The sequence below is a fragment of the Megalops cyprinoides genome, chromosome 13, assembly GCF_013368585.1.
Source record: "Megalops cyprinoides isolate fMegCyp1 chromosome 13, fMegCyp1.pri, whole genome shotgun sequence".
Lineage (NCBI taxonomy): Eukaryota > Metazoa > Chordata > Actinopteri > Elopiformes > Megalopidae > Megalops > Megalops cyprinoides.
In genome coordinates, this window is record NC_050595.1 from 15,693,568 (window position 1) to 15,718,746 (window position 25,179).

The 25,179-nt window shown below is 45.3% G+C and overlaps 1 protein-coding gene across 1 annotated transcript in view; it reads left to right on the plus strand.

The window, feature by feature from the left end:
• The window catches only part of fto (FTO alpha-ketoglutarate dependent dioxygenase), a 112,109-nt gene that overhangs the window by 15,343 nt on the left and 71,587 nt on the right, over nt 1–25,179 (plus strand). Inside the window, exons 2-7 of the mRNA XM_036543681.1 lie at nt 6,675–6,752; nt 7,257–7,875; nt 10,576–10,701; nt 13,188–13,267; nt 13,728–13,871; nt 18,379–18,498. Of these exons, the coding sequence (XP_036399574.1) occupies nt 6,675–6,752; nt 7,257–7,875; nt 10,576–10,701; nt 13,188–13,267; nt 13,728–13,871; nt 18,379–18,498 (1,167 nt within the window). The remainder of the gene's footprint in view (nt 1–6,674; nt 6,753–7,256; nt 7,876–10,575; nt 10,702–13,187; nt 13,268–13,727; nt 13,872–18,378; nt 18,499–25,179) is intronic.

The window sequence follows — 25,179 nt, forward strand, 5'->3', positions numbered from 1 at the left end:
TATCAGTTTCTTGAACGTTCTGGTAATACAAGCAATGATCATATTAGAAATTGTAGTAGATATATTGCTACCAATCCAGCAGTAATCTTGCTTTTAGATAACAACAGTAAGGATAATAAGTTGGAAAATAGAACTGATTTGTGCATATTTAATTTTGTTCTCTGACATTATATTTATGAATTTTTTTGTTCTGGTTAAATTAGAAAACAAGGTAATATTATGACAGAAATTCAGCATGTACTAGTATTGATTGATAATTAATGGACTGAAGAGGCAGATTTAATTGTTTTCATTTAAATGAGGAATTCTTAGCACACTGTATTGACTATAAAAAGGAAGAAAAGCAAGCATGGCATCACACATAATTAAATAAGGAAACATACACCCACATTATCTGAATTTTGAACTGAATTTTGCAATAAAACATTTTTTCCCAGTATGAAATAGATGTGTAGCCTGAGAATCAACTTCATTTATAAAGGTGCACTGCTGTTGAAGGAATAATTTGCTTGTGTTGTGTTGATACACTTCTGGACTTGCATTTTGCAGTTAAATGCCACACACACCATATTCAGATCGCGCCACATGCTGCGTCTCAGAGGTAGCATTCAGAAATGAACTAGTGTGAAGCTTATTGTGTGACAGCCTGTCTGAATGACATATAAGTATAGGTCTTTTTATTTATTACACTATAAATACATTTTTTTTCTATACATTTTTATGCATTTACCATGTCAGAGTTATTACTTATGTTTCTAAGGAACTTGAAAAATAGAATATCTCAATGTAGCCACAATTTCATGTTCGATGTAAATGATAAGTCAAAATTTTTGAGAAATCTATTCATGCTTTGGCTTCCTGCCCCCTTTGCCCCCAGTTAACCAGTTAAGTAAAATTAACCAAGTTAACCAAATTATTGGTAATAACATCAAATGAAAATATAACAATTTTATGACACTGTACAGTGGTTTAGTTCAGTAAGCAGGTCTGCGTCAAACTGCTATTAATGTTCTTATTTTTGCGAAGGGGGTCTGCAGAATGTGCCAGAAAGACATACAGTCGATACGCACCTTACAGTATTATAGAGACGTTTTGCTGAAAAAAGGAGAAAAAGATTTGAGATCCCTGACTTCATAAACAAAATGTCAGCTCGCGGCCATTACTGAGGCCGTCTCCACCTGGCTAAAGAGTGTGACAGGCCCCCGTAGTTGAAATTTAATGCTCTGGCTGCTTATTGATCCGCAGTTTTGCTGGCGAGGAGGGCAGGGGAACAGGGGGTGCGGGGTGAGCAGGGAGAGCAGGGTTCCGGGTCTGTCCTTGACACTGCCTGTGGGACCAGCTCCGAGGACGGCTCACTTCCTCCGCGCTCTCAGCGGAGGCGCTGCACTTTGCACAATGATATTGATTTTAGAGCAGCCGAAAGGCGAGCTCTCCCCCCACCCCCACCCTCTACCCGCTGAAAGCTTTATAAAGCCCTGACATCTCCTTGACTGTACCTCGGGACATTGCCTGGGCTGTAGAACAACACTTTGACTGTCCTGCTAAAACTGCTAATCACTGTCTCTTAATCAATGGCCCTCTCTCGACAAATCAGACCGCCGTTAGATGCCGAGAGACGGTGCCATGCGACACTGACTTCACATTTGACACGTGACAAAGGTCAACGGAACTTTGCGGGTCTTTTTTAGGTGTGGAAGAGCGTAAAATAAATGTGTAAGCCATAGGCACATTGAAAAGCACTTAGGCGGACAGCTTTACTCCGCGCTGACCTGTCAGTGCTGTTTTATTCCAGATGAATTTCCCCATACTGTGATGATTGATTTCGAAATGTGCTACTTCTTTTGTGTTTGATGACAGAGTTACACCTGCTGGACAGCAGGAGGGCGTTAAAGCAGTATTGCTCTGTGTGTGTGTGTATGAATGTGAGCATTTGCATGTGTGTATGTATACACATGTGAGCACAAGTTTGTATGTGTGTGTAAATGTGTGTTTGTGTGCATGTGTGTGTGTGCATTTACCTTTGCATGTGTGGGTGTGTGTATGTGTGTGTATGTGTGTGTGACAGAGAGGCAGCGGGTGGGCGGGCAGGACAGGGTGGCTGTGAAAGTAGATTCTGGGCTCTGTGTGGGTTTGTGGGAAATGAGCTGTTCTGGGGTAATTAATGATTCATCATAACGCCGCAGTCCAAGTAATGTGATTTAGGAAGCGTTCTAAAAAGGGCATGACAGGTCCACTGTACGGGAGCACCTTTAAAGCACAGGCCATGCGTTCAGATAGATGGATGGATAAACCTCTATATTAATGACCCCGCCTCCCACCAACCTGCTGTTAAATGAAATGAACAATGTTCCCTTCTAGACTGAAACAACAATTAGCGGACCTTTAACTTCCCATTGTTTGCCTCCGTGAGAGAGCGCAGGCAGCAGCCCATTACTCAAGCCTGAGCCTGGCTGGTTTGGAAAGAAATGAACTATCAGCGAGTGCTGGGCCCGCTGTGTGTATGTTCGCACGCATGTGTGTGTGTATGTGTTCATGTGTGTGTATGGATGTGTGTGTGGTTCTGGGTACCTGTGTACAGATGTGTGTGCCTCTGTGTGTAGAAGTTTGTGTGTGTGTGTGTATGCCGGTGTGCGGCAAAGGCTGGAGGGGAGCTGTTGATTTACGGCCAAGGCCGGCTGGGGTTCCAGCTCCCAGCACAAAGCCAAACCACAGCACAGTGGAGCAGGTTTAAGATTAATGTCAGCTTTATCAACAGCGAGTTAATTGTTACCGATGAGTAATTGCGCGGGGGCGGCGGGAATCTTGTTTTCGTCGCTCCGCACTCGATAGCTTTTCATTTCTCCCCTGTAAAGGTGTTTTTAATTATTGACACTGGCGACGCTGGTAGCTACTGTTTGCAGGGCCATAATGGTTGACGAGTGACTGGCTAATGCCGAATGGCCGCTGAAGTGGCATGAAGTTTGCAGCACGCCAGCGAATGAATATGCATCTCCATGCCCTGTGAGCTTCTTTTTCATGAGAATGTCTGTACTGCTTGCAAAAGGTGTGGGATTAAACATTATGCATTGTTGTGTTTGTAAGGTCACCTCAGCCACTGAGTGTATTAATGAGTGATTTTGTGAGGGTGTTGATGGCGCTTAGTTAACTTGTCATGCCCCTTCTCCCATGACACTGCCCCCTCCCCTGGCCTAGTCATTACAGGCTCCATTGACAGGACTTAAAGGGCTCGTACAGTAGCTGAAAGTTAGCCCTCACACGGAGTGTTACGGTTCATGGTGTGTAGCACTGATGGGAAAAAGATTCCCTTGCTCTGATCGTTTGAGCAGTCCAATCTCCCAGAAGTCTGCAATGCTGCCTCAAGAATGATGCCAGTGATCCGGGCCGTGTGTGTGTGTGTGTTTGTGTGTGTGTTTGTGTGTGTGTGTGTGTTTGTGTGCGTGTGCGTGTGTGCGTGGGTGCAGGTGTGGGTTTGTGTATGTGTGACAGAGATTGTGTGTGTGCTTGACAGGGTATGGACTGGAGCCATGTGTGTGTGTGTCACAGAGTGGACTTGGGCCATGGGAGTGTGCGTGTGTGTGTGTGTGTGTGTGTGTGTGTGTGTGTGTGCGTGCGTGCGTGAGCCTCTGACAGAGCGTGTGTGATGGCATGCATGTGCTGGTTTGTCTCAACGCGTGATTGGTCAGGGTGAGACGTGCCCTTTGCATGAGACGCCGGGCTGTGCGGATGGAGCAGCCTGGCCTCGGACAGGCCCGGCCGCTGAGTATGGCTGTTTGCTCAGGTGTGTGGGCTCATCCATTTTCCACTGTTCCCAAGCCCCTGGGAAACAAGGTAGGCATTCCCTACCCTGCCCTGCCGCGCGGCCCCAGAAACCAGTAACACCCACTCCCCACTTTTAGCGAGTGTGAGCCAAACGGAGCGCCGCGGAAACGGTTTTGATGCCCCTGCTGGTAATGCCGTGGGTGTCTGATGTTTTACAGGCCACTTGTCAAAATATTTGATCCCAGGTCAGTTTTTACGTGAGCAGGCTGTTTCTGAGATTGGCATCACGCAAACGCGAAGGGTTTGCTCTCCAAACAGAGAGCTCTATTATATGTTCGCCAAAGAGCTCCGATGGACCTCTCTGGGGGCGTGCTGCAGGGGTGCTACTGCTGGACTGGGATGAGTTCCCTGGACTGAATGCAACCTAACTGCAATGTGCTTCGCCCTTGAATTAAGATTTCGTTGAAGCAAGTGCTACAACATCAGGAGCTCAAGATGGCTGAAAATGTCATGCGGGAATGCTGGAAAAAAAGCTGTTCCATCTCATATTTGTCATGAGTTAAATGCAACGCACGTCATTGTTAGGCTAAATCAACCCCCTCCCCTTCTACTGTGAGCTCCGGGCTCCTGAGTTTGGGCCGCTCAGAGATGGACTCAATAAGAACAAACCTTGCGCTCGTTCTCTGCCACGTTCTGCACATCCTCTGCGTGAGCCGTGAGATCTCCCCATCCGGATCGCTCACACGGAAAACGCACACAACCACCGCCTATGTCAACATCCAGATCATCCCTCCGCTAGGACGTCTGAGCTCATAATCGTCGAAGATTTTTCTGACCATATAAAAGTAAAAAGCAGCGCCGTGCTTCTCCTTTCCTGTGATTCGCTGATTGCAACCAAATGTGTAGTCATTTCTGAAAAAAAAAGGTCTGATTTTATAAAACAGTAAGATGAATAAACACAGAGTAAAGAAATGGCTTCCATCCTGCCAGTGTGTCGATGCATCTGATCAGGCCCAGATCCGCGCACGTTCTCCAGCTTCAAGCATGGTTATCAGTGCTATCTGTTGGGAAAGATGATCCAAGCAAAACGAGATTAAGAAACGCCCCAGATAAAGGTCACAGAACAGAAGGGCGGCATGATTATAGCAGAACATTCACGTTATTATTTTCAGTTCCTCATAGTAATCCTATTACAATTTGCAGCTATGAAGGCGTGCTTTTTCTGCATTGTTGTCCCTTGCTTTCAAAGGCGGGCTGTGCTGATCACCCTACAGAGCCCATCTGTTGCGGAGCGCTGGGGTGATTTTTTTTTTTGTGGAATTTGCGAGCGGCTTGATGTATTTGACATGTGCGTGACAGCCCGGCTGTGTGTGAGGGGAGCAGCGGCGGTGCGCTGGCCGGCCCAGCTGTGTGTATTTGTCTGTGCGTCAGGTTGCGAGTGGACGTGGTTCGGCAGGGCTGGCAGTTTCCCCTCTCCCCCCTCCGCTCTGCTGTTTGCCCCGGAGCCCGGCCTAACGTGCCGGGTCTCCGCATCGCGCTGGTGTGTGACACAGGCGCTGAGTGCGGGGGTGCGGTCCTCCTCATCCTCCATCTCCCGAGCAACTGCCGGATGTTAGCTCCGCCCCTGCTTTGCCACACCCTTCCTTTTTTTCATTCCTTTTTTCTTTGTCTTTTTTCTTTTTTTCTGCAGCCAAAACATAATCACATAAGAGTGTCTTGCACTTGTGTGATATTTCTAGATAAAAAAAAATTTTCTTCAGATGTTCTTTCATCTTGAACTCTGGAACGAAGAGGAAAAAAAAACGGGGACGAAAAACCTGAGTCGTAAAAAGCCATGAAAAGTTCTCGCTTTTTTGGCGCTCGCTCAGAGATGCCATCATCCCTTTCCCCGTTTCTTTTCCTGCTGCGTCCTACGTCTTTCCAGGCCGGGACACAACCTGTAACCTCTGTATGTTTGCCCTTTAATGTTATTAACAGTGCGGTTTATTTCCTGTTAAAAGTCAGCCATATTTCTGGCAGGGCGCTCTCACATTCCTGAAGTGCTCCGTACGAAAGCTCTGGCTTTGTTGGGCTTGCTGAAATGTGAGATGTGCACTGTAAATGTCTGAGAATATATATGAGGCCTGCTCTCTTTAAACATCAGAGCACTATTTGCTCTGATATAAAAATAGGAATCCATTCTCACTGCTGCATAAAGGGGAAAAAAAGAGGGAAAGGTCTCGCGGTGAGAATGGGCCTTTGACGTGCGCTCTCTGCGGTGAATCGCGCGGGGCTCCGTTCTTTATGCACCTGTGCGAAAAAAGAGCTGAATGCGGACGAGGGGAAGCGCTACACATGTAGAATTTATTTGAGTATCACGGTTTTACTTGGTCTTTTATTAGATTTACGGGTCTGAATGGAATGCTCTTCGATAAAAGTACTTTGATCCCTCAGCCAGGTTGTGTTTTATTAGAGGGACAGAGTGCAGCGCGGAACTCGTTTTATAAGGTTGTGAGGAACCCTGCTGCCATCTCCAAAAAAAAAATAATAATAATAAATAAAAATCGGAGACGACCATAAAAAAGGGACCCTGGAACAGTCAAAGTTTGAAATATGAAATTTGAGATTCTTCACTGAATCCGGTAATTCTATTATGTTTTGATTCTCTGTAACCTAATAACGGCAAAACAATTTTCTAGGTTTCCTTGAGTCGGGAATTGAGTGTTGAGGAAAGGCAGAAGTGACAGCCGGCTTCAGGAGAGCTATTCACTGCCGAGCTCATAACGTATATAAGCAGCCAAACATTCTCAAAAAATGTCATCTTCATTAATAAAACTTTATGAAAGTGCAGCCTTTAGATCTCATAAACAAATTTGCTTCTTACAAGCTGAAAACACGGATCATTTAAGCAAACCCTGTATTGTTGTACTCTCCAGAGACAGAAGCTTCTGCAGGAGCTTGGAGGGCAGCACATCCCCTTCCTCTCCCCCTCGGACCCTGGATTCCAGCAGCTGGTGAGTGGGCCCTCTCTGGACCATCACTTCTACAGTCTTAGGTCATCACCTGCTGCCATCTGAGGTCAACACCCACTACTGTTTGGTTCATTACCCACAACTGCTAGTGTCATCACCTGGTATAGTCTGGGGTGATCACCATCTACAGTCTGGGATCTTTGCATGGCGTTGTCTGGGGTTATCACCAATACAGTCTGTGGTTATTCTCTGCTGCAATCTTAAGTCTCACCCACTACACTCTCAAATAAGGCCCTACAGCAAGGTGAGCTCTCACACTCTCACTCTTCCACTCGTTACTGTGCGGTGACAAACGTTTTAAACCGGGACGGTTTACATTGTTTTGAATGAGTGTTTTCCTGTGTGAACATTTAGCATTGAATTTGTTGTGAGGCTACAGGTGGAATGGCAATGAGAATAAGAGCATAAGGTGGCTGCAGTCTGGGCGGCAGTGTGTGAGTATGACGCAGCGGCTGTGAAGTGTGTGTCTTGGCTTCTCCCCTCCAGTGGGAGTCCAGTTACTCTGGGCTGGCCCTGCGGCCGGCTGGCTCCCTGCCTGCGGACCTGCACGACCGCGTCCAGACCGCCCTGCACACCCTCCAGCGCCGCGGCTGCCTGCAGCGGGACCTGGTGCGCATCCGCGGTCGCGACGTCTTCACCGCCGTGTCCCGCGCCTTGCTGGGCCGGCCGGGCCACACCTACCGCTACCTGGGGACCCGCCTCTTCGCCATACCCTGGCACGAGGAGGGCGAGGGGGCGGGGGAGGGGGCCTGCTGCGATGCCGAGCTCAGACAGGCCTGCCGGTCGCTCTGGGAGCTGAACAGCTACTTCTGCGAGGACGTTGAGCGCAGGGAGACCGCGGGCCGGGAGGGCGAGAAGGACGAGGACCCCGAGGGCGGCCAGGGGACCTCGCAGGCCGAACCCCCGGAGGCGGCCCCGCCCGCGCCCCAGTTTAACATCACTCTGCTCAACTACATGGACCCAGCAGCCATGAACGACCTGAAGGAGGAGCCATACTACGGCATGGGCAAGATGGCAGTGAGCTGGCACCACGACGAGAACCTGTCTCCACAGTCCCCCGTGGCTGTCTACAACTACAGCTGCAAGGATGACAAAGGTGACAAAGGTGAGGATGGACGCGTGTATTATCAGTGTCTGCGTCACAAAAACAGCTGTTCATTGATATGCTGCACTCCTGCAGCTTTTGGGTCTGCCATTCCGGTAAATGTTCTTTGCCCTGTGGCGTGACCCCCAAAGTGTTGCACTATGATATCAGTAAGCATTTCCAGCAAATGTGATCTCAGTAACCTTCCCTATCTTCCCTGCAGTAGCTCCAGTGTCACAAACACGTGCTTGGCTCTAATTACACACCAGATGTGTTTGTCTGATGCTGCGGGGGCGTTATGAAATGCTATCACACCCAGCATCAGTCAGCCTCCCTTATTGTCAATGGGGCAGAGAGATCACCAGCCCAATTCTGTGTGCTTCTCTGTGAACCAGGGCAAATACAGCACTAAATGAATGGCTCTTATGGTTGGGAATTTTGCGCAAATCAGCACGCTAGTTTCCCTTGTTTCTGTGTTCATTTATTAATTACATTATGAGAATAGCCTGACTGAACAGGAAACACCTTGTGTTGAATCAGTTTATTACTATTTCTCTGAGACTCTAGTTATTGTCCTGTTGTTGGGGAGACAGTTTAAGTTTCCCTTGTGAATATATGGAGTAATTTTACAGAGATTGTCTACATATGATAAAATAAAGATGGCTGCCGTCTGCAATGGAAGAAAAACGTTACTTAGTAAAGGCATGTCTGTAATGAGGCACTCTTATGCTTTTCTCCTGGTTCCAGTCAAAACTACCAGGTTATTTTGAAAAGTAACAAAACCGCAAAATAACATTTTGAATCCAGTGTTGTATTACAGCAAAGTGACTTTTTCTTTTATGATGGCTTGGTGGTTTTTATTGAGACCAGAGTCACTTTATTGTATTACAGTGCTCAGTTTTTTTTTTTAGATTGAGTGGCACGTTCACTTAAGAGAGTGAACAGAGCAGAACACAGCAGAGCAGAGTGGAAGCACGTGGGATGAAGGCACCGGTCAGAACGCCTATCATGTGCAAACCCCTCTGTTAGAGCTTGCTAGTACTCCTCAGCACAGCTAGTAATGAGGGTTTTCACCTGTTTTTTATTGCGCCTCCTCTAGCCACAAATGATTTGTGTCTGATCCATGAACAGGGAGAGCGTGCCCTGCTGATGAATCATTGATACCAGAAGCAGAAGGGCACTGCAGCGGAGCAGTAAAAAATCTTCATGTGTTCCTTGTAATCCTGGCTGCTCAGTGAAAGCATTGTTAAAGCTCAGCTTTTATCCGTGTAGTCTTTAATAACCTCCCATTATCTGTTGCAAATATGGGAAGTATGTCATTGATGTGATCTCAGCAGTCCCCACACAGACACCGCTGGTGCTGAGGTGCTACAGAGCGGAATAGGCAGGAGATGGATGGAAAGCACCTGTCTGGAAGGTTCTCTGGGACCCAGTTGAACTTTGACTTCACTCGCTTCAGAACCTCTGCGACTGTAGCATGTGCTCAGTGTTTTGTGTCCCTGTGCCTTAAGAAGTAATACTGACCTCATTTCCATGGCTTTTCACAGAAAAGTCACAGAAGCCCAAATTCGCATGTTAAGAATGTTCATTTTGATATCTTTGAGAAGTCAAAGTCGTAAATGACTACATTGTCAACAAATGTGGTCAGTAATCTTATGAAGACTGTGTTGTGCTCGAAAAGAGTTGCTTTCAGTGTAGCAATCAAGCTGTTTATGGTAATGTTCTGAGGGGCACATCTAGCAGCTCTTTAGGCCTATTTCAAAACAAGTTCACCTCTTTGTGTATCTCCCTTTATTTTATTTTGGCTATTACCTTTAGTTTCATGTTCACACTTTGCACTCCTCTCTTCCTGTGGCCCTCTCCCCCCGTGTCACCATGTTGTAAAGATCACTGCAGCTCGAATTCGGAGGAAGCCCTCTCAGATGAGACCTCTCCTCTCGGAATGGAAGCCTGCCTGGAATTTTCATACCCCATTACACCCCCAGCGTCCGGGAGCACTGTCATTTGCAGCTTTCAGAAAGCATTCGCGGGAAATTAAGTTACAATTTATCTGAGCGGAGCAAAGAAAAAGGAAGACGGGGGGGAGAGAGCCAGGGGAAAGACTTTAGTATCGATTTTGCCGAGGGGGTGTCGGATGGACGTCGTTTTCTCATTCGCGTGGCGTGAGATGGAGGAGCGTCCAGCCAGGAGGGAGACAGAAGTGTAGGAGCGGGCTTTTCATTAGCTCGCCCTGTCTCCACCGCTGGCACCACTGCTCTCTTTCTCTTCACTTAATGAGGATTCACTGCTCCACCTTGCTGGCGAACAGGCTGTATGCAGATATAAACTCCACCAAAGGATGTGGCAGCTTTAAACGGGTAGACACTTTTGTCATATGGGTTTTACATTAATGATCTTTGTTTCATCTGTGAGGCAACTCCTGGTGCTGAGATTTTAATCTCAATAAAACTTCCTGGTTAAATAGAAATAAAATCAAAATAATGAATGCTACTACTGCTACTACTATGACCACTACTACATCCACTATTAATAAAGCTAATAGAGAATAATAATATTCTCTTTGGGTTGTGAATCAATGGAATATTTCCAGCTTAACATTAAGTAGCTGAAAGCAATGTCTGTAAAGACACATGGAGTGTGTTTATTTGCCTCTGTTCTAACTGTGTTGCTGAGTGACTGAGGAGATGGAGGTCTGAATGCTGATGCTGGTTGTATGTACAGGTGGCAGTTCGGGGGATAGCGACGTGGACGGGGCCAGCTGGCGTGTGGGGCTGAAGGTGGCCTGGGACATCCACACCCCGGGCCTGGCGCTCCCCCTACGGTCCGGAGACTGTTACTACATGAGAGGTACTTTCTGGCGAGGGCCACCGACAAATCGACACAGGGTTAAATGGCGGGGCGTGGTGCTGGAGCACATTGATCCGAGCTCCGACTCACTGCAGAGGCTGAGCCCAGTGGAAGACAATGAGAAAATTACTCAGAGCATTCCAAAATGTATCCCCCTACGTTTTCAGTCTGACATCATTGCTTATTGCCTTAGCAGGCACTCTCATTTGGAGTCTCTCCCTCCACTTACATAATTAACTTGCACTTTATCCATGTATGCGGATTAATATCTACTGAAGTGGCTCAGTTTCTACCAAGGCAGGCGCACATTAACACACAAGTGAATGGGTGTACAGTAAAGCACCCAAAAAAATTCATTCAATCAATTCAGCCTTACCTGAATGAGGTGAAGATTAGCCATCAGTCCAGCATAGTTCAGTCCCTGAGGTATGCATATGTATGTATCCAGGTCCATTCAATGCCCACGTACTCTTTTCATCTGTGCGTGTGGCGCTGATCCAGATGAGGATCTGAATTCCCTCCCTGAGCAGTCCTGGGACCCATGAAATCGGCCCTGTTGGAGGGGTTAAGAATGCCAAATGTTATTTTATGAAGTGATGTGGCCACAGCTCCTGATGGAGCTGTGGTGGTGTAAAGCAGACCTTCAAACTGATGTGTCCCGCAGATGCCTCGCCCCCCAGGGGCTTTTATTTTTGGGAGGCCTGGTGCTGCAGGGCCTCCTCGTTGGGACTTTTGATGTGCCTTGCTGTCATGTTAACCGCAGCAGGATCGGGTTTGACAGCCTGCATCCACACCTCGTAAGCCGGCGCTTCCCCCTCTATTCAGCATAAGGCCTCAGCATGTTGGCTCTCCTATGATCACACATGGGATCAAGTCGGCTCACCTTTTAGCTGGGAGGAAAAGTCTTCTTCCTCCATTTTCACTCTCCCAGTTTCCGCTGTTTGTGTGTGAAGTCGTGCAGCTGGGTGGGTGGTTTTCGATCTTTCCCTTCGTCTGCCCTGGGATATGTCACGCAAGATCAGGGAGATGGGGGTTCGGTGCCCAGTTGATGGAATTGATTTTCAGGAACATCCCGTCAATTTTTAATTGAAGATCTGGAATCAGGTTCTATATATGTATGGTGGCCATTGCAACAGAAGTGATGCCATATTAAAGAAATAACCCAAATATTATCGATTGGCTGCAGGTACAATGGATCCTGGTAGACCATAGTCATGGCAACAGGCTCTGCACTCTCAAAAAGCATATTACTGGAGTTTTTTTCAAGCCTTTCAAGTACACCCCATAAATGTTTCAAACCTTCTTGAGGCTAGAATTTATGTCTTGTTTTCATTCAATTTGCAGACAATTTTCTTTGTATATCCATGGAAGTAATTGGAAATGATCTCATTTAATTAATGAAAGCTGAAATTAAGTTAATGGAATGGTTGCAAAATCTCAGCTCTGATGAGGTGGGTCCTCACAGTCTGGACCCCCTTAACAAGCATACACAAAGCAGTCAGGCGCTTTCTCAAATATCTCTCCTGAGGCATCAATTGAGCATCTGTGATTTTGGTTGCTTGAAATGTGCATGTGACAGTTAGAATGCTGGAATATTGTGTGACTCAACAATAATAAACATATTTTTTGTCTTCGTGTTAAGTCTAATGTGCGACTCAGATTATGAAGGTATGTCTGTCTCCCTGTGCTATATATTGTTTTTAACACTATTTGTCAATGTCACACCCTTTGAACCTCTAATGCTGAAGCACTTATGAGCAAATTGAATCAGCGTATTAGTACCAAATGGAATTTTGAAAGAGCAGACGCCAAGCCTGTTTAATAATAAGATTTCCAGGACAAACACACCAGGGACATCAGAAAAAAGGTGACCCAATATGTTTGAAAGCCAGCTTCCTGGTGACTTAGCGGAATAAAGAGAAATATTTATTACAGCAGTTTAGTTTATTGTATAATTCATAACATAATGGGGAGCGGGAGAGATTGATGGAGACTGTATATTATTGGATATAAAATATTTAAAAGACGGAACACTTCTAGCATGAAACATAATCCCACACAGTCTCAGCAGTGAGGAAAACAGTTTGAATGCATTTTGTTACACTTTTTTGCTTTGTTTTTCCTTTGCATCATATTGAAATCACAGACATCATATAACACCTAGCTCGGTATGACTGTCTTGATGTGAGTGTTACCAAGCAACATGAACAAGAAGAGTAACCATGTTAATGGTGGTTACTCAGTCCTGATGAAAACATATGAATAAAATACAGTATGAATATAGGGACAAAACAACAATAAAAGCAACAAACCAAAACAAAAAGGGAAAAAAAATAATCCTCTTTCTCCTTTCACAAGGATCGGCTATCAGTCGGTGCCCTGGTGAACGGGATGGCCCTATCTTGGAAGATTAAATTCCATCTTTAATATCTTTTCCCTTGTTGGATCAAAGCTGCTTATGGGATGTCTCCCTAATCTGTCTGTAGATGATCTGAACAGGACCCACCAGCACTGCGTCTTGGCCGGGGAGACGGCGCGATTCAGCTCCACGCACAGAGTGGCAGAGGTGAGCAGGGGCCAGCCAGCGGGGAGCGGGTCCCCTTTATTAAAGTCGCGGGATTATCGAGCGCGGGCGTTTCTGCAATATGTCCCTGCCTGCTTTTCGGCACTTTACAATCGCGCCCACCGTACGCTCATTGATTCCTTCATCCGTTTGGATGACACTCGGTTTATGAAAGGAGTTCCCCTTCTGCAGCTTCCCGCTGCTTTGGACAAACGTGGGGACAGGTGTCATAAGTGGGGCTTTAAGGTGGCAGTTGACTCTTAAAAGCTGATGCGGCTTTATGATGTCCAGATATAACACATACCGTGTGTCAGTTATGTACCCTACCGTGGCAGATGATTTTTTTTACATCATGCCATTATTTTACAGTTCTTCTCCACAGCTCTTTTCTGTCACAGTAACAGCAGAAAAGCAGTGCTCACCTGCTCTGTTCACCACTCTCCGCCTCGTTCTCTCTCTGCAGTGCTCCACGGGCACTCTGGAGTACATCCAAAGACGCTGCCGGGAGGCTTTAGAGAACCTGCAGGCGGACCCGGACACTGGCACCAAAAGCCTGCGCTCCCTGCTGCCCTCCGCGATCCAGCTGAGCGAGGAGATCCACAATGAGGTAGAGTGTCGGGACGGGCCTGCGCTGCCACCCAGACTGCCACTGCACACTGTCACTCACTCAGAGTTCCCCCAGGCATGCCGAGAATCACACATTACATTGGTATGCCTCTTAGACAAGCAGGTGAAGGTCTAAGCCTGGTCAGAAGGTCCTAAATTGTGCAGTGTGGATGTGCACTGCCAGACACTCAGGGTTTCAGAGATGGATGCTTCAGAGGCCTGCAGCACATGCAAGATAGCACACTGAAACCTGTGACGGTCCTGTAAGCGGAGGTTGTGAGTGGCTGCTTGAAGACCGATATTTACAGCTGTGAGTGAAAGCGATTTAAATCTCCGAGAACACTGACCTCACTGTCGCTGGGAAACCTTTGATTGACATACAGTCTCATACAAGGATGACACGGCAGATAATTGCCACCTGCATCGTTGCTGGCCAGTGGGCCTCATTCATAAAAAGCAGGGAAGTGCTGTTCATAGGTCAGAAACTCTACCTACTCGTAAGAATGATCGATTCGGCTGTTTATTTCAAGTTGCCCATGAGGACCACCGGTACATCAACGATTTATTATTATTTTAGTTTTGATTTTAGTTTCATTTTATTTATTTTTATTCCTGGTTTCTCATTGGTTTGTGCATTGTGCAGGCATTCAGAATATGGAATATTCTGTAATATAGAATTTACAGAATAACCTAAACAGTTGGACATAAATCTAAGTACCACACAGGGTTTTTAATAATGTTAACTCATGTTAAAAGTTAACTGTTTCAAAAAGTACATCGCTCAGATCTGCTGACAGTGCTAAAGCGGTGTTTTTCAAATGAGAGTGTGTGTTCAGCGTCACGAATAAGGTGTCATGAGACCAAGGAGGGTGTCAAAAACAGGGGGACGTGGGGAAGTAGCTGTCAGTGTGTCAGAACAGAAGAGGTGTTCACTTCCTCTCCAATTATGACTGATGCCACGCTGTCACCCTCCTAATCCCTCCCCACGCTGGCATCGGGGCTAGCCTTAGCAATAGGAAGCTGGTGCACGCTCCTTTGAAATGCAAATCCCAAACCAAAGTGTCGCGTTTCATTTAAAGCCCCCTCTGCAACTTCCCAGGTGGGCGTGTTGCGGCCCCCCTGCCGGTGAAGCCTGTGAACCAACGGTAAATATTTGGAGACGGGACAAAGGCAATCCCACACGTACCCACAGGAGTGCTTCCCCCCGCAAACAGGAAGAAAGAAAACAGGAAGTGATCACGGGGCTCACAGCTGACAGCATCCCTTTTCCACAGAGCCATTTCCCCCCTTGAGTCTCCGCGGAGCTCTGAGGAGCGTGAGCAGACGTTTGCAAAAAACGCCAGAGGTGCTGAAGATGCAATTACCCCCCTTCTCCCCAGACGGGCCTGGCCGGGCGGACTGCAACGTGCGCTCCTGGCGAGATTGAGTCCCTCGCCGTTGATTGTTTGGTCAAGTGCAATTAACAGGGAGGGAAATGCAGCTGCACTGTGCAGTGTCTCTGGGTCACGGCTGCACTGCTGATCCAGCCGTATAGCTGAGAGGCGGCAGAACTGCCAGGGCAGGGCTGAGACAGAGAGCTGAGGTGGGGGACGGAGAGAGGTTTCAGGGGAGCGGAAAAAGCCAGCCGAGTATTGATCAGGCTCTCGTCGGCTTCCACCTCGGGGGGCCGGGGGGCGGATATTGACAGGAACCCGGCGAGGGAATACCGTGAGGTGCGGAAAAAAATCTCGGCTCATTAAATTGAAAGGGGTCACGCCGGTTTGACTCCGGGGTCACCGCGGCGAATGCACGGTCGACGAGGGGGCTAATGCCCTGTTAGCACGTCACCCGGCAAGATGACAGACTCGGTGGCAAGGAGCGGAGGGGAGGAGAGAAAAAAGGGGACAATAACAAAGCCTTTCTCTACCTGGGCAGGTGGCATTTAGTCACCGATCCTTTAAATAATTCACTGTTAGACTGCTTTACGCCAAATGCCAGACACGCCGCTGCAAGCTCTGTGGTGGCTATTGGTTCGCTCTGTTGGGTGCACAGGGCTATACTGGCTAACCCAAAGAGTGTAATCATTCTTTAAAGGAGAGAAGGGGAGAGATTGACAGGGACACATTTAGACTTTGTACCCTCGTGCTGTTATGTGGCGCTGCGGAGACCACGGGAGTACAACAGTGTAGGTTTGAACTACAACAAAGCCTGACATTTCTTTGAAGGGTGTCTTGTATAGAACCTAATCTGTGCTCAGACCCATGTCTCCGCCTTCATGTTCCTCATTCCCTGGATGTTAGTCACTGTGATCAGCCTCTGTCCATCGGATCCACCAGAAATGGGGGACTTTGAGGCGAAGCTTACATAGCAGAACTGCTTAAAGAGCGCAGTACAGTGCATTAATGAATTAATCCTTAACAAAGGCTATATACAGAGTGTGTGTATATATAGCCAATGGTTGATGTTTAATATTGATGATGTGTTGTATCTCACCATGTGTTATACAGTTGTTTTCCCTGTTTAATGAAATGGGGCATGCATTGTTTGGAGGATGGCTCTGAGACACAGAGTTGTTGGGGGGAGGGTCTCTACAGCGTTTCAGCTAATTTGGAGCCTTATTTTCATCTCCTGTATTTGGGGCAATCGCGCGTGCACACACCTGGCAGCGCGAGGTATCCACAGGAGACTTTAATCACCACTTCAAAGAGGTGAGCAAACACGATTCCATCAGAGACAGGGGCGAGCTGCTCCACATTGTAAACCGTCACTCCCTCAAGAAACGGAGAGGGGCGGGCGGAGGGCAGGAAAGAAAGTGGTACCGACAGAGAGGAGGAGGAGCCGGGAGAGGGGGAAGAAAGAGGAGCCGGAATGAGCTGAAGGGCAGGGCCGGGACGTGTGGCCGCAAAGGACCATGGGAGACGAACCACTGCATCTCAGCGGAGTAGTTGTCTGCACACTTGAGGAAATTTGGAGTGCTCTCTTGGGGTAGGCCCCCCACACCCCAGTCCCTCTTCCCCATGCTCATTAGGAGATGATCATGCACTTTGAAGTGCCTTTTCCTGTAAACTTTTACTCCCATGCACAAGTGAAAGGAGAACAAAATCCTTGAGAAAAAGACCAGATTAATACATCCTCAAAAGTGGAGGCAACGCACTTGTGATAAACGAAATGGACAAAGCGGCTATGTCTTTATTATTAGGATTAGGAAAAGTGGCCAGGACTTCAGGTATTGAAACTGAAGTTAATCCCTGTTTTGGGGCTAAGATTACCATTAAAGTCAAATCACATGAGCAATTTTGTCATTTTAGTACCCAGGAAATGCTTCTTCATTGCCCATAGCCAAGAGAAAGAGGTTTTGAGCAGAGGAGCAGGAGAGGTCGTTAGTTATTATTCTTGATGGACTCAGAAGCCCAGGTTTGCTTAAACAGTTCAACTGGAAACGGTGGGGGTATGTGTTACCACTTAGGGGTATTATAGGCTAATAATTTTCCTGTCCTTTAGACTCATGTGTCAATAAAAATAATTGATCACAAAAAGGAGCAATTCACCTAAATGTCTTGTGTTTGGAAAACTTACTCTCTTTGTGGCCCTTGAAGCACCTTTAAGATTTTGAGAATAATCTACATGCAGTCTCCTTTTTATCCAATCAGATAGTTCTGTTGTCTGAACAGTGTTGAACATGTGTCAGTGTTGCATGAGATGAGAGAAATGTATCTCTCAGAAGACAAGGGACTGTCAGCTGAGGAACTTGGAACAAAGTAAATAAAGATCATCACAGTTAAAAAGACAAAACTGACACCATTGTCTGCTGGACTCTTGCTTCTTCTTTATTTATCTGCTCCTCTTGGCTGCTGTAGGATTTCATATTTGAGGTTATTTATGACCGCTGGGGTACTTGACCAGCCCAATGGACCTGTCTACCCCTAAGCGCATCATGCTTTGTTTTGTGCAGAATTTATAGAGCTTTTGTTGGCAGTATAATCTTTGCAGGTCTTGACCCACATACATCACTGTTTCATAAAACGTGTTTCCTCTTTTCATGAATGAAGCTGTGGACAGCTACCATAGAAATACGTCATATTAAGTCCTCTTTTGCAATACATTTTGTATATACTTTGTTCAAGTGAATGTGCTGAAGACTGGTTAGATTGCAGAATGGACAGGTAGACATTTGGATAGATTAAAGGCAGTTGGATTTATGAATCATTAAGAGATAGATAGACCAGTTAGGTGAAGGGATGGTTAGGATGATGGATTAAAGTATTGGTGGATTGAAGGTTACATGGATGGTTGGATTCATGAAAGATAGCTGAAAGGCTGAAGTATTTGCATAGCTGGATGATGAACTATATAGAGATGAAATGTAGATGAAGATAAATGCAGGTAAGGATATATGTGTGCATATGTGTGCATGCATGTGTGTGAATGTACAGGTAGATGCAGGTATGTTTAGCAAAGAAAGGGTGTTGCGTGTAGTGTCTATCCAGGTGATTTCCATCTGATTGATGTAGTATGCCGGCTCTTTGTAGGTGGAGTTCGAGTGGCTACGTCAGTACTGGTTTCAGGGCCAGCGCTGTGCCAAGTTCTGCAGCTGGTGGACCAAGCCTATGGAGCAGCTGGAGGAGTCCTGGGGACAGATGGAAAGCATGGTAAGAGTCAGAGGAAGGGTGGGGACACTGGTGCTGAGAATTAGCAAAGGGGTGGGGGTAGGGAAAGAAATACACAAGATGGTCAATACAAGAATGGTATCAAGACATCTTCTCAGACAAATCTGTGTAAAAAAGTTTGATGCGGCAAAAAGGGTTTTCCCTACCCTTGAACCGTAGTACGGGGTGCATGCAAGTTCCAGCAACTTGAACAGTCGGCATAGTGTGATTCTCCTACAGCACAGTCGCATAGTCTCCTTGGAAACAGGAAGCTGTTTTCAGGGGGCATTATTAATAACAGCGTGTAGCCTGGTGAATATGGAATGAGGTGGCAGATGCATACTGGTGGCAGGTCTTTCCAGGGTCCTGGCCAGGACACCGGAAGCTTCTCTGCAGTTGGGAGCTGCTTCCCATCATCACTTGAGCATTAGAATTCTGTTTAGTTCGTCTGTTACCACATAGCTGAGGTAATTTTGACAACAGCTCCTTGCAGTAGTTGAGAATGTTCTGCTTGAATTACATGGTGTGTGAGGATTGACTTTGCTGAACGCCATCACATGGAGTGTGTGTTCATGAGTTTATAGTTGTTTATATCTGTGTGAGCATTTTTGTGTGGAATCTGTGCTGCCTTTAATTACTCTGCACGTATATCACACATAATTTTTATCACACATTAAAAGACTCCTCTGTCAATTCTCCAGCATGATTTTGGTAAGTCTTAGATTTAAAACCATCTCTGGAATGTCACGGGGCAGTGGATGTCTCTTCCATGTGTAGGCACCGTCTGATTGGGCGATACTGGGAGGCTGAGGTCTCCAGGTGGAAGGCTCAGCACCGGGGCCTCTGTGCCGTGAGGAGCTGGAGCTCGGTGCAGGAGCACGAAGCAGCAGGGGGCACTCTTGCATTGCCGTTGCTGGGAACGGCGGCGTGCTGCAGAGCCCCGGTGAGCAGTAATCACAGCTAATGCGCTGCCGGGGACCCGAAGGCAGAGCTCTCCTCTGCCGGCCGGGACACGGCCACACTCAGAGCGGTGCAGAATCACCCCAGTTCAGAATGCGTGGGGCACGTTCATTTAAGGCTGCACCTATGTGCTGTGGGGGAACATCTTTCTAAGATGCAGTGAATGATAGTATGTACATTTTTGAGGCAGGGGAAAAAGTGAGATGTGCAGAGCTGTCCGGGTTGAGTTGGCAGGGGTTCAGCATGTTTTTCCCCTGTCTTGCTTGGGCAGCTGGGCTGCGTGGTCAGACGTGGTCCAACGTGGTCAGTAGTGTGGGCTACACTGTTTCCATGGGCTTATCTGTGGTCACAGGGTTAGAGATACAACTCCTGCACTGAGTTTGTGAAGACTGCGGCTGATACATATTCCTGCATTTTTATTTTCACACTTACTTTACTTATATGTTCATACCTTACATGAGAAAATTAATCTTTATCTTTATTTACAATTACTATTTTAGGCAGTTTAGCAGTAAAAATGGCAATGCCGAATCGGGTACATGTTTTTTACATTTTGTGACCTAAAACATACAAAAATAAAGAATAAAAATTGAAAATAATTTGACCCTGTGCTTGACTGATTAACCAAAATGTGCATTAGGTGGTCCAAACCATTGCAGTTTTGAGACCCTGTTAAGACAGTTCAGTGAAAATGTGAAAAATAACATTTCACGCTTTGTGAAGACTTTTCACATTCAGTCGTAAAAAGCAGTTATATTTTACATATTTTTTAGATGTCTGCATTACCTGTTTTGAAAATCATTCATTATTTGTACAGTATTGTACTGATGTTAGTTTCATTAGTTTGTTTTAAATATGAGTGTAAATATGCACTGTTCTATACATATTCTTCCACAATATATATTCTGAATAAACCTAATAGAACGAACTACTACTTTATAATGCAAAAAATGCTCTTTGTATCTGGTGAATTCAAAAGCTTGTTTATCCTGCTTCTATTATTGTGATGTTTTTTAACATGAAAAAATCTAATTCTTATTCAGTATTTTTCATATGCCATATATACTGTTTCTTCTTATTGGGAATGATAATATGTAGATTCTGCTCCAAAAAAGGAACAAAAAAAAAACAAAAAAAAAAGAAAAACAAGAAAAGAAACTCTCTCACAGAAACCTCAAAATATATCATTTGGAATGCCCTAATTGTTATCGACAATGGGCAACAGTAGTCGAATCCAGTTGAATTGTGAAGTAGTTTCAATATTAAAACAGTTATTATCATTGCTGATATGACTTTTTTATTTCCATGAAAGGCCTGTAATGTGTTGCTGATATGGGGATCATTGTCCTTTGAATTTGAGTTAAATATAAGCCTCTTGTATTAAGTATATTCTAATGCAGCTGTTTATTGATGGCTCTGGTCTCCCCTGGGTGCACTTTCTGCTCTACTCTCCGTTGTGATGGAAATGCTGAACCTTTCATTTCATTGACATTCTGATAAAAAAAGAAACATCCAATAGTATTTTTTTTCCAGAGCCATTACCTTATGAATTGATGAGCTGTTAAATAGAAACATAAAGTGTGTGTGTGTGTGTGTGTGTGTGTGTGTGTGTGTGTGTGTGTGTGTGGGAGAGAGAGAGAGGGGAGGGTAAGAAAAAATAAATAAAGGTTATTCAAATGTTTGTATTTTGGTTAAATGGAGGGAGAGTATTTGAGGCGCTATCGGGAGTACGACATCGAGATAAGCGGTGGGGGTGAATTTGCGGCTCTTCGTTTCCATTTGAAAGGGGGGTGTACATGGCTGGCTTTTTGGGCTAAAAGGCTGGGAGCATAAAGGCGGCAGTCTCCCGTGATGTGGAAGGGCGGCTCGGAGAGTCTGTCCGCGGACGCCGCGGACGGAGCCGCTGTCTCTCAGGGCGTGCTATCGCGCAGACCTTACAAAACTGACATTTATTTAAACTACCAACAATGAATAGCCTCGGCCCGGCTGACAAAGAGGAGAGAGACAGGCTTATGCAGAATATTTTAAACACAGACCGGTGTGGGCTTTGTGACTTTTTTTTCAGTTTTTATGCTGGGGGAGAATGGGGGGAAAAAAAAGAAAAAAAAAAACATAAGGGGTCCTTTTTTCTGTGCCTGGAATGTACTGATACTAATGTATGCACTCTACGCGACTTTAATTGATTTACCAGTTCTGTTCACACAGTCTTGGTTTCCCTTAATTTGCCTTTTTTCTCTACCTCCGTGGCCGCTCACATCACCACTTCAAAAATAAGAGGATGCAAAGAGATTTCAGCACTTTTTTCCCCCTCTCTCTCTCTGTTTGACAGACGAACACGCCTCAGAAAAGATGAAACTCTTCAGCGCACATCAACAAAATTAATTTACACTCAAAATAAATGCAGCACACACTCGAATGTGCTTGTACACCTCAATTTATACAAAATACACAGAAAGCCATGGCTCGTTATCGGAATGTGCAGTACTGAATGTAACTGCTCTGTCATCTTTGTGTTTTTTATTTTTTTATTTTGGTCACATCAGCGCACTAAAACAAAAGATATGATGAGCACTGTGCCCAATGCCCAGTTTGTCCTCAGCATTAATAGAATTCTTCTAGAACAATTTCAGATGCACTCAGACAGTGCAGCACAATTACATACTAGCTGGCAAGGTTGGCATCAATAACTGATTAGGTTATTGACCGAGCTGGGGGGGTCAATGTAAATGTTATTGCAATGTGAGCTTGTTTGATCGAAGCCCGAAAGGTTAAGCAAATCCAATCTGGTTTTGTATGGTAGAGTGCAGACACAGGCGGGACTCGAAAATCCCCAGGACAGGGAGTGAATTATCATATCGGCAATGAAATACTCGGCCTCCGACAGACAGTTTACTGTAGCTGTAATGTATTTAGACAGCAATTGGCCTTAATAACCTTTATTGACTTCAGCAGGTCAGAGCCAAGAATCCAATTATTAAAGTGTATCAATTTCATTGGAGCTTAGAATTGCTCTGTGCGTGCGTGTGTGCAGGCACCCGCGTGTGTTTATGTGTGTGTATGTGTGTGTGTGTGTGTGTGTGTGTAAGTGTGTTTGTAATATATATGTATATGTGTGTGTTTGTGTGCATATGTGTGTGTGTGTGTGTGTGTGTGTGTGTGTGTGCGTGCGCGCGCACGTGTGAGTGATTTTTTTAAGAGCAACGTGGACCATGCCAGCCTGTGTATTTTAAAACCATTTTAGCTCCATGTTGTGTTTTAGCTCCTTGTTATGTTCTCCATCTCATCATAAATATTTTTGGGGAACATTATATTTGAAAGAATTCCATTTTTTGGCTTGTGTAGAAGAGCAGAGGGTTCTGCGAAAAGGCTGAGCAGACTAATGCTGCAGATGTTATGTGAAGCATTTTTCAGTGTTTTGTTTTATTGCACTTGTGTGGCATCTATATTTTATTTAATTTTATGTGCACATTTGCATGCCAGTATACTGAGTGTGCTTGTGAATTAGGCCATAAATTATTGAAAGAGCGTTTTTGTCAGTAATTATACAATGTGCCTGCATATTTGAAAGCTGTGTGATTGTGTGTGTGTGTGTGTGTGTGTGTGTGTGTGTGTGTACACGTGTGTTTGTGTCTCTGTGTGTGCTTGTTTATGTGTGTGTGGTGTGTATGTGTGTGTGTATGTGTGACAGCAAAATGTCACAATGTAGAATCATTTATCCTTCGTTGTCACTCTGCTTTAGTGGGTGCTTGGTAGCAAAGCCTGTTTTCCTTATCGGGGAATATTGCAGAAGGGTTTAATCCGGAGGTTAATTATTTCAGTGCAGTGTTTACCTCCTGTTCCATATTAGTTCAGGTGCCGTGCCCTATTTAGGCTGTTGTGTCTAAGATAGAAATTACTATAAGATTATTGTTATTATTCATTTTAAGAGGAAGTATGCAGCTGATAATACAGTTTACATTAAGACGCTGTTTGTGTTTGGAAATATAAAGTGAAAAGAGGAACAGTCGGAGAAAATGTAGCAAAAGTCGCGGGCAAAGGTATTTGCAATTCTCTTTGAAGTGCTTATTCAACAGGATAAGCAGAATTTTAGGAAGCGCCCGATAGTGTTCTGGGTAAATACTTAAACCCCTTTAGAGAATTTCACGCACAGATACAGCGCTCCTGAAAAAAAGAACACTTATGTTTCCTAAAGCCACTACAGCTTGCAGCTTTGTACCTTAAGACAGAGGTATTGAATGGAATTCTACCGAGGATACATTCAGTGACAATATCTACAAGAGCATCAAAGCAAGGCAGCGGGCGACAATTTTTTTTTTTTTAACCCTTTCATGTTATCGGTGCCGCTTGAGGCTCGGTAAACAAACCCCCGCAGTTGTCCTGCTGAAACACTCTCTCACCCCGGCTCTGATATAGGACACCGCCTCAAAACGCGGCCGGTGCAGCGTTCCACCTCGCTGTCTGCAGCGGCAAACCGAGTCTGCACTGCACACTTGTTTCTACTTGCCGGGTTTATTTTGCTTTATTTATTTGTATAGTTTTGGTACATTCAGAAGGGTTCTTGGCAGTTGTTGTTGTGTGTTTTTCTGGTCACTCACAAATTAATTGCACTAAAGTACAGTACTGCCGAGCACAGTGCAAAGTACATTACAGAATTTCTCTAAAAATTCCAGAAATGCCTCACATACTAATAGCAATAATAATAAGACATTTGAAAATGAATAAATAAAAATGACTGGGTCACTGTTGGCAGGTGCAAATTATTAACAGCTGTTTCTATGCAGAAATATGCAAAAAAAAAAAAAAAAAAAACTGGGATTAAATCAGTGAGACGAATCCCAATTATGCAGAGTGGCTAGCCATGAGTGTTTTGACTGTTATTTACTGTTACAAATAAACACTTAAAGTGACACCTTAGCATTGTCTTTAATTACACATACAAAAGCTCTCATTGAAGTGCTAAACACAGTTCCTTTTGCAGTGCTGTCATTTAAAAGTTCATCAACGCACCCACCCACATAACATCTGTTGGCTTTCCTGAAAAGTGACACTATTAAATGTAGTGTTCAAATATAATGTTGCTTTTTTGCAGGCTCAATGTTGACAGCGTTTGTAGTATTGGATAAACACGCTTTGAACTTTGAGTTTTTTTTCCTAGAAACAAATGAGTGCCTTATAGTGAATGATCCCTCTTATCCTCTTAGTGGCTGTTATATTAGATTTTGTTAGTTTTTTTTTTTTTTATTTCTCATCTTCCCCCGTGATCAGCCAGATAAGTCCTCAAAAGAGGAAGATAGCATCCATTAAAGTGGTAGAAAGGAATTACAAGCCAGCACAGATTAATCACAGCAGAGACTAATCGCACTCTACAGGGCGGGTAGCTGCAGCGCCGTGCCAGCATCGAGCCAGCCAGGAGAGACCAAAGCGAGAGGCATTTGTTACCGAGGACTAATTTCCCATCTGAGAGCTCACCCTTTACCGCCGACAATAGTCATTATCTCGCTTAGCATGCAATTATTACCTCGCTTTCATCCCGGCCTAATTGTTTATTGTTAAACTAAGACAGGTGTTTGTGAGGGAAGGAGAACACTCGTGTGAGAAGCTCTGGCATTGACTTATAGGCTGTAGGGCGCCGCCCAGATGGCAGGATAAGTAATTTGTGGCTCGGGTTTTTACACCAGGTGCAATAATGTTGATCTGAGAAAATCTTCCTTCAAGGATTGCTGT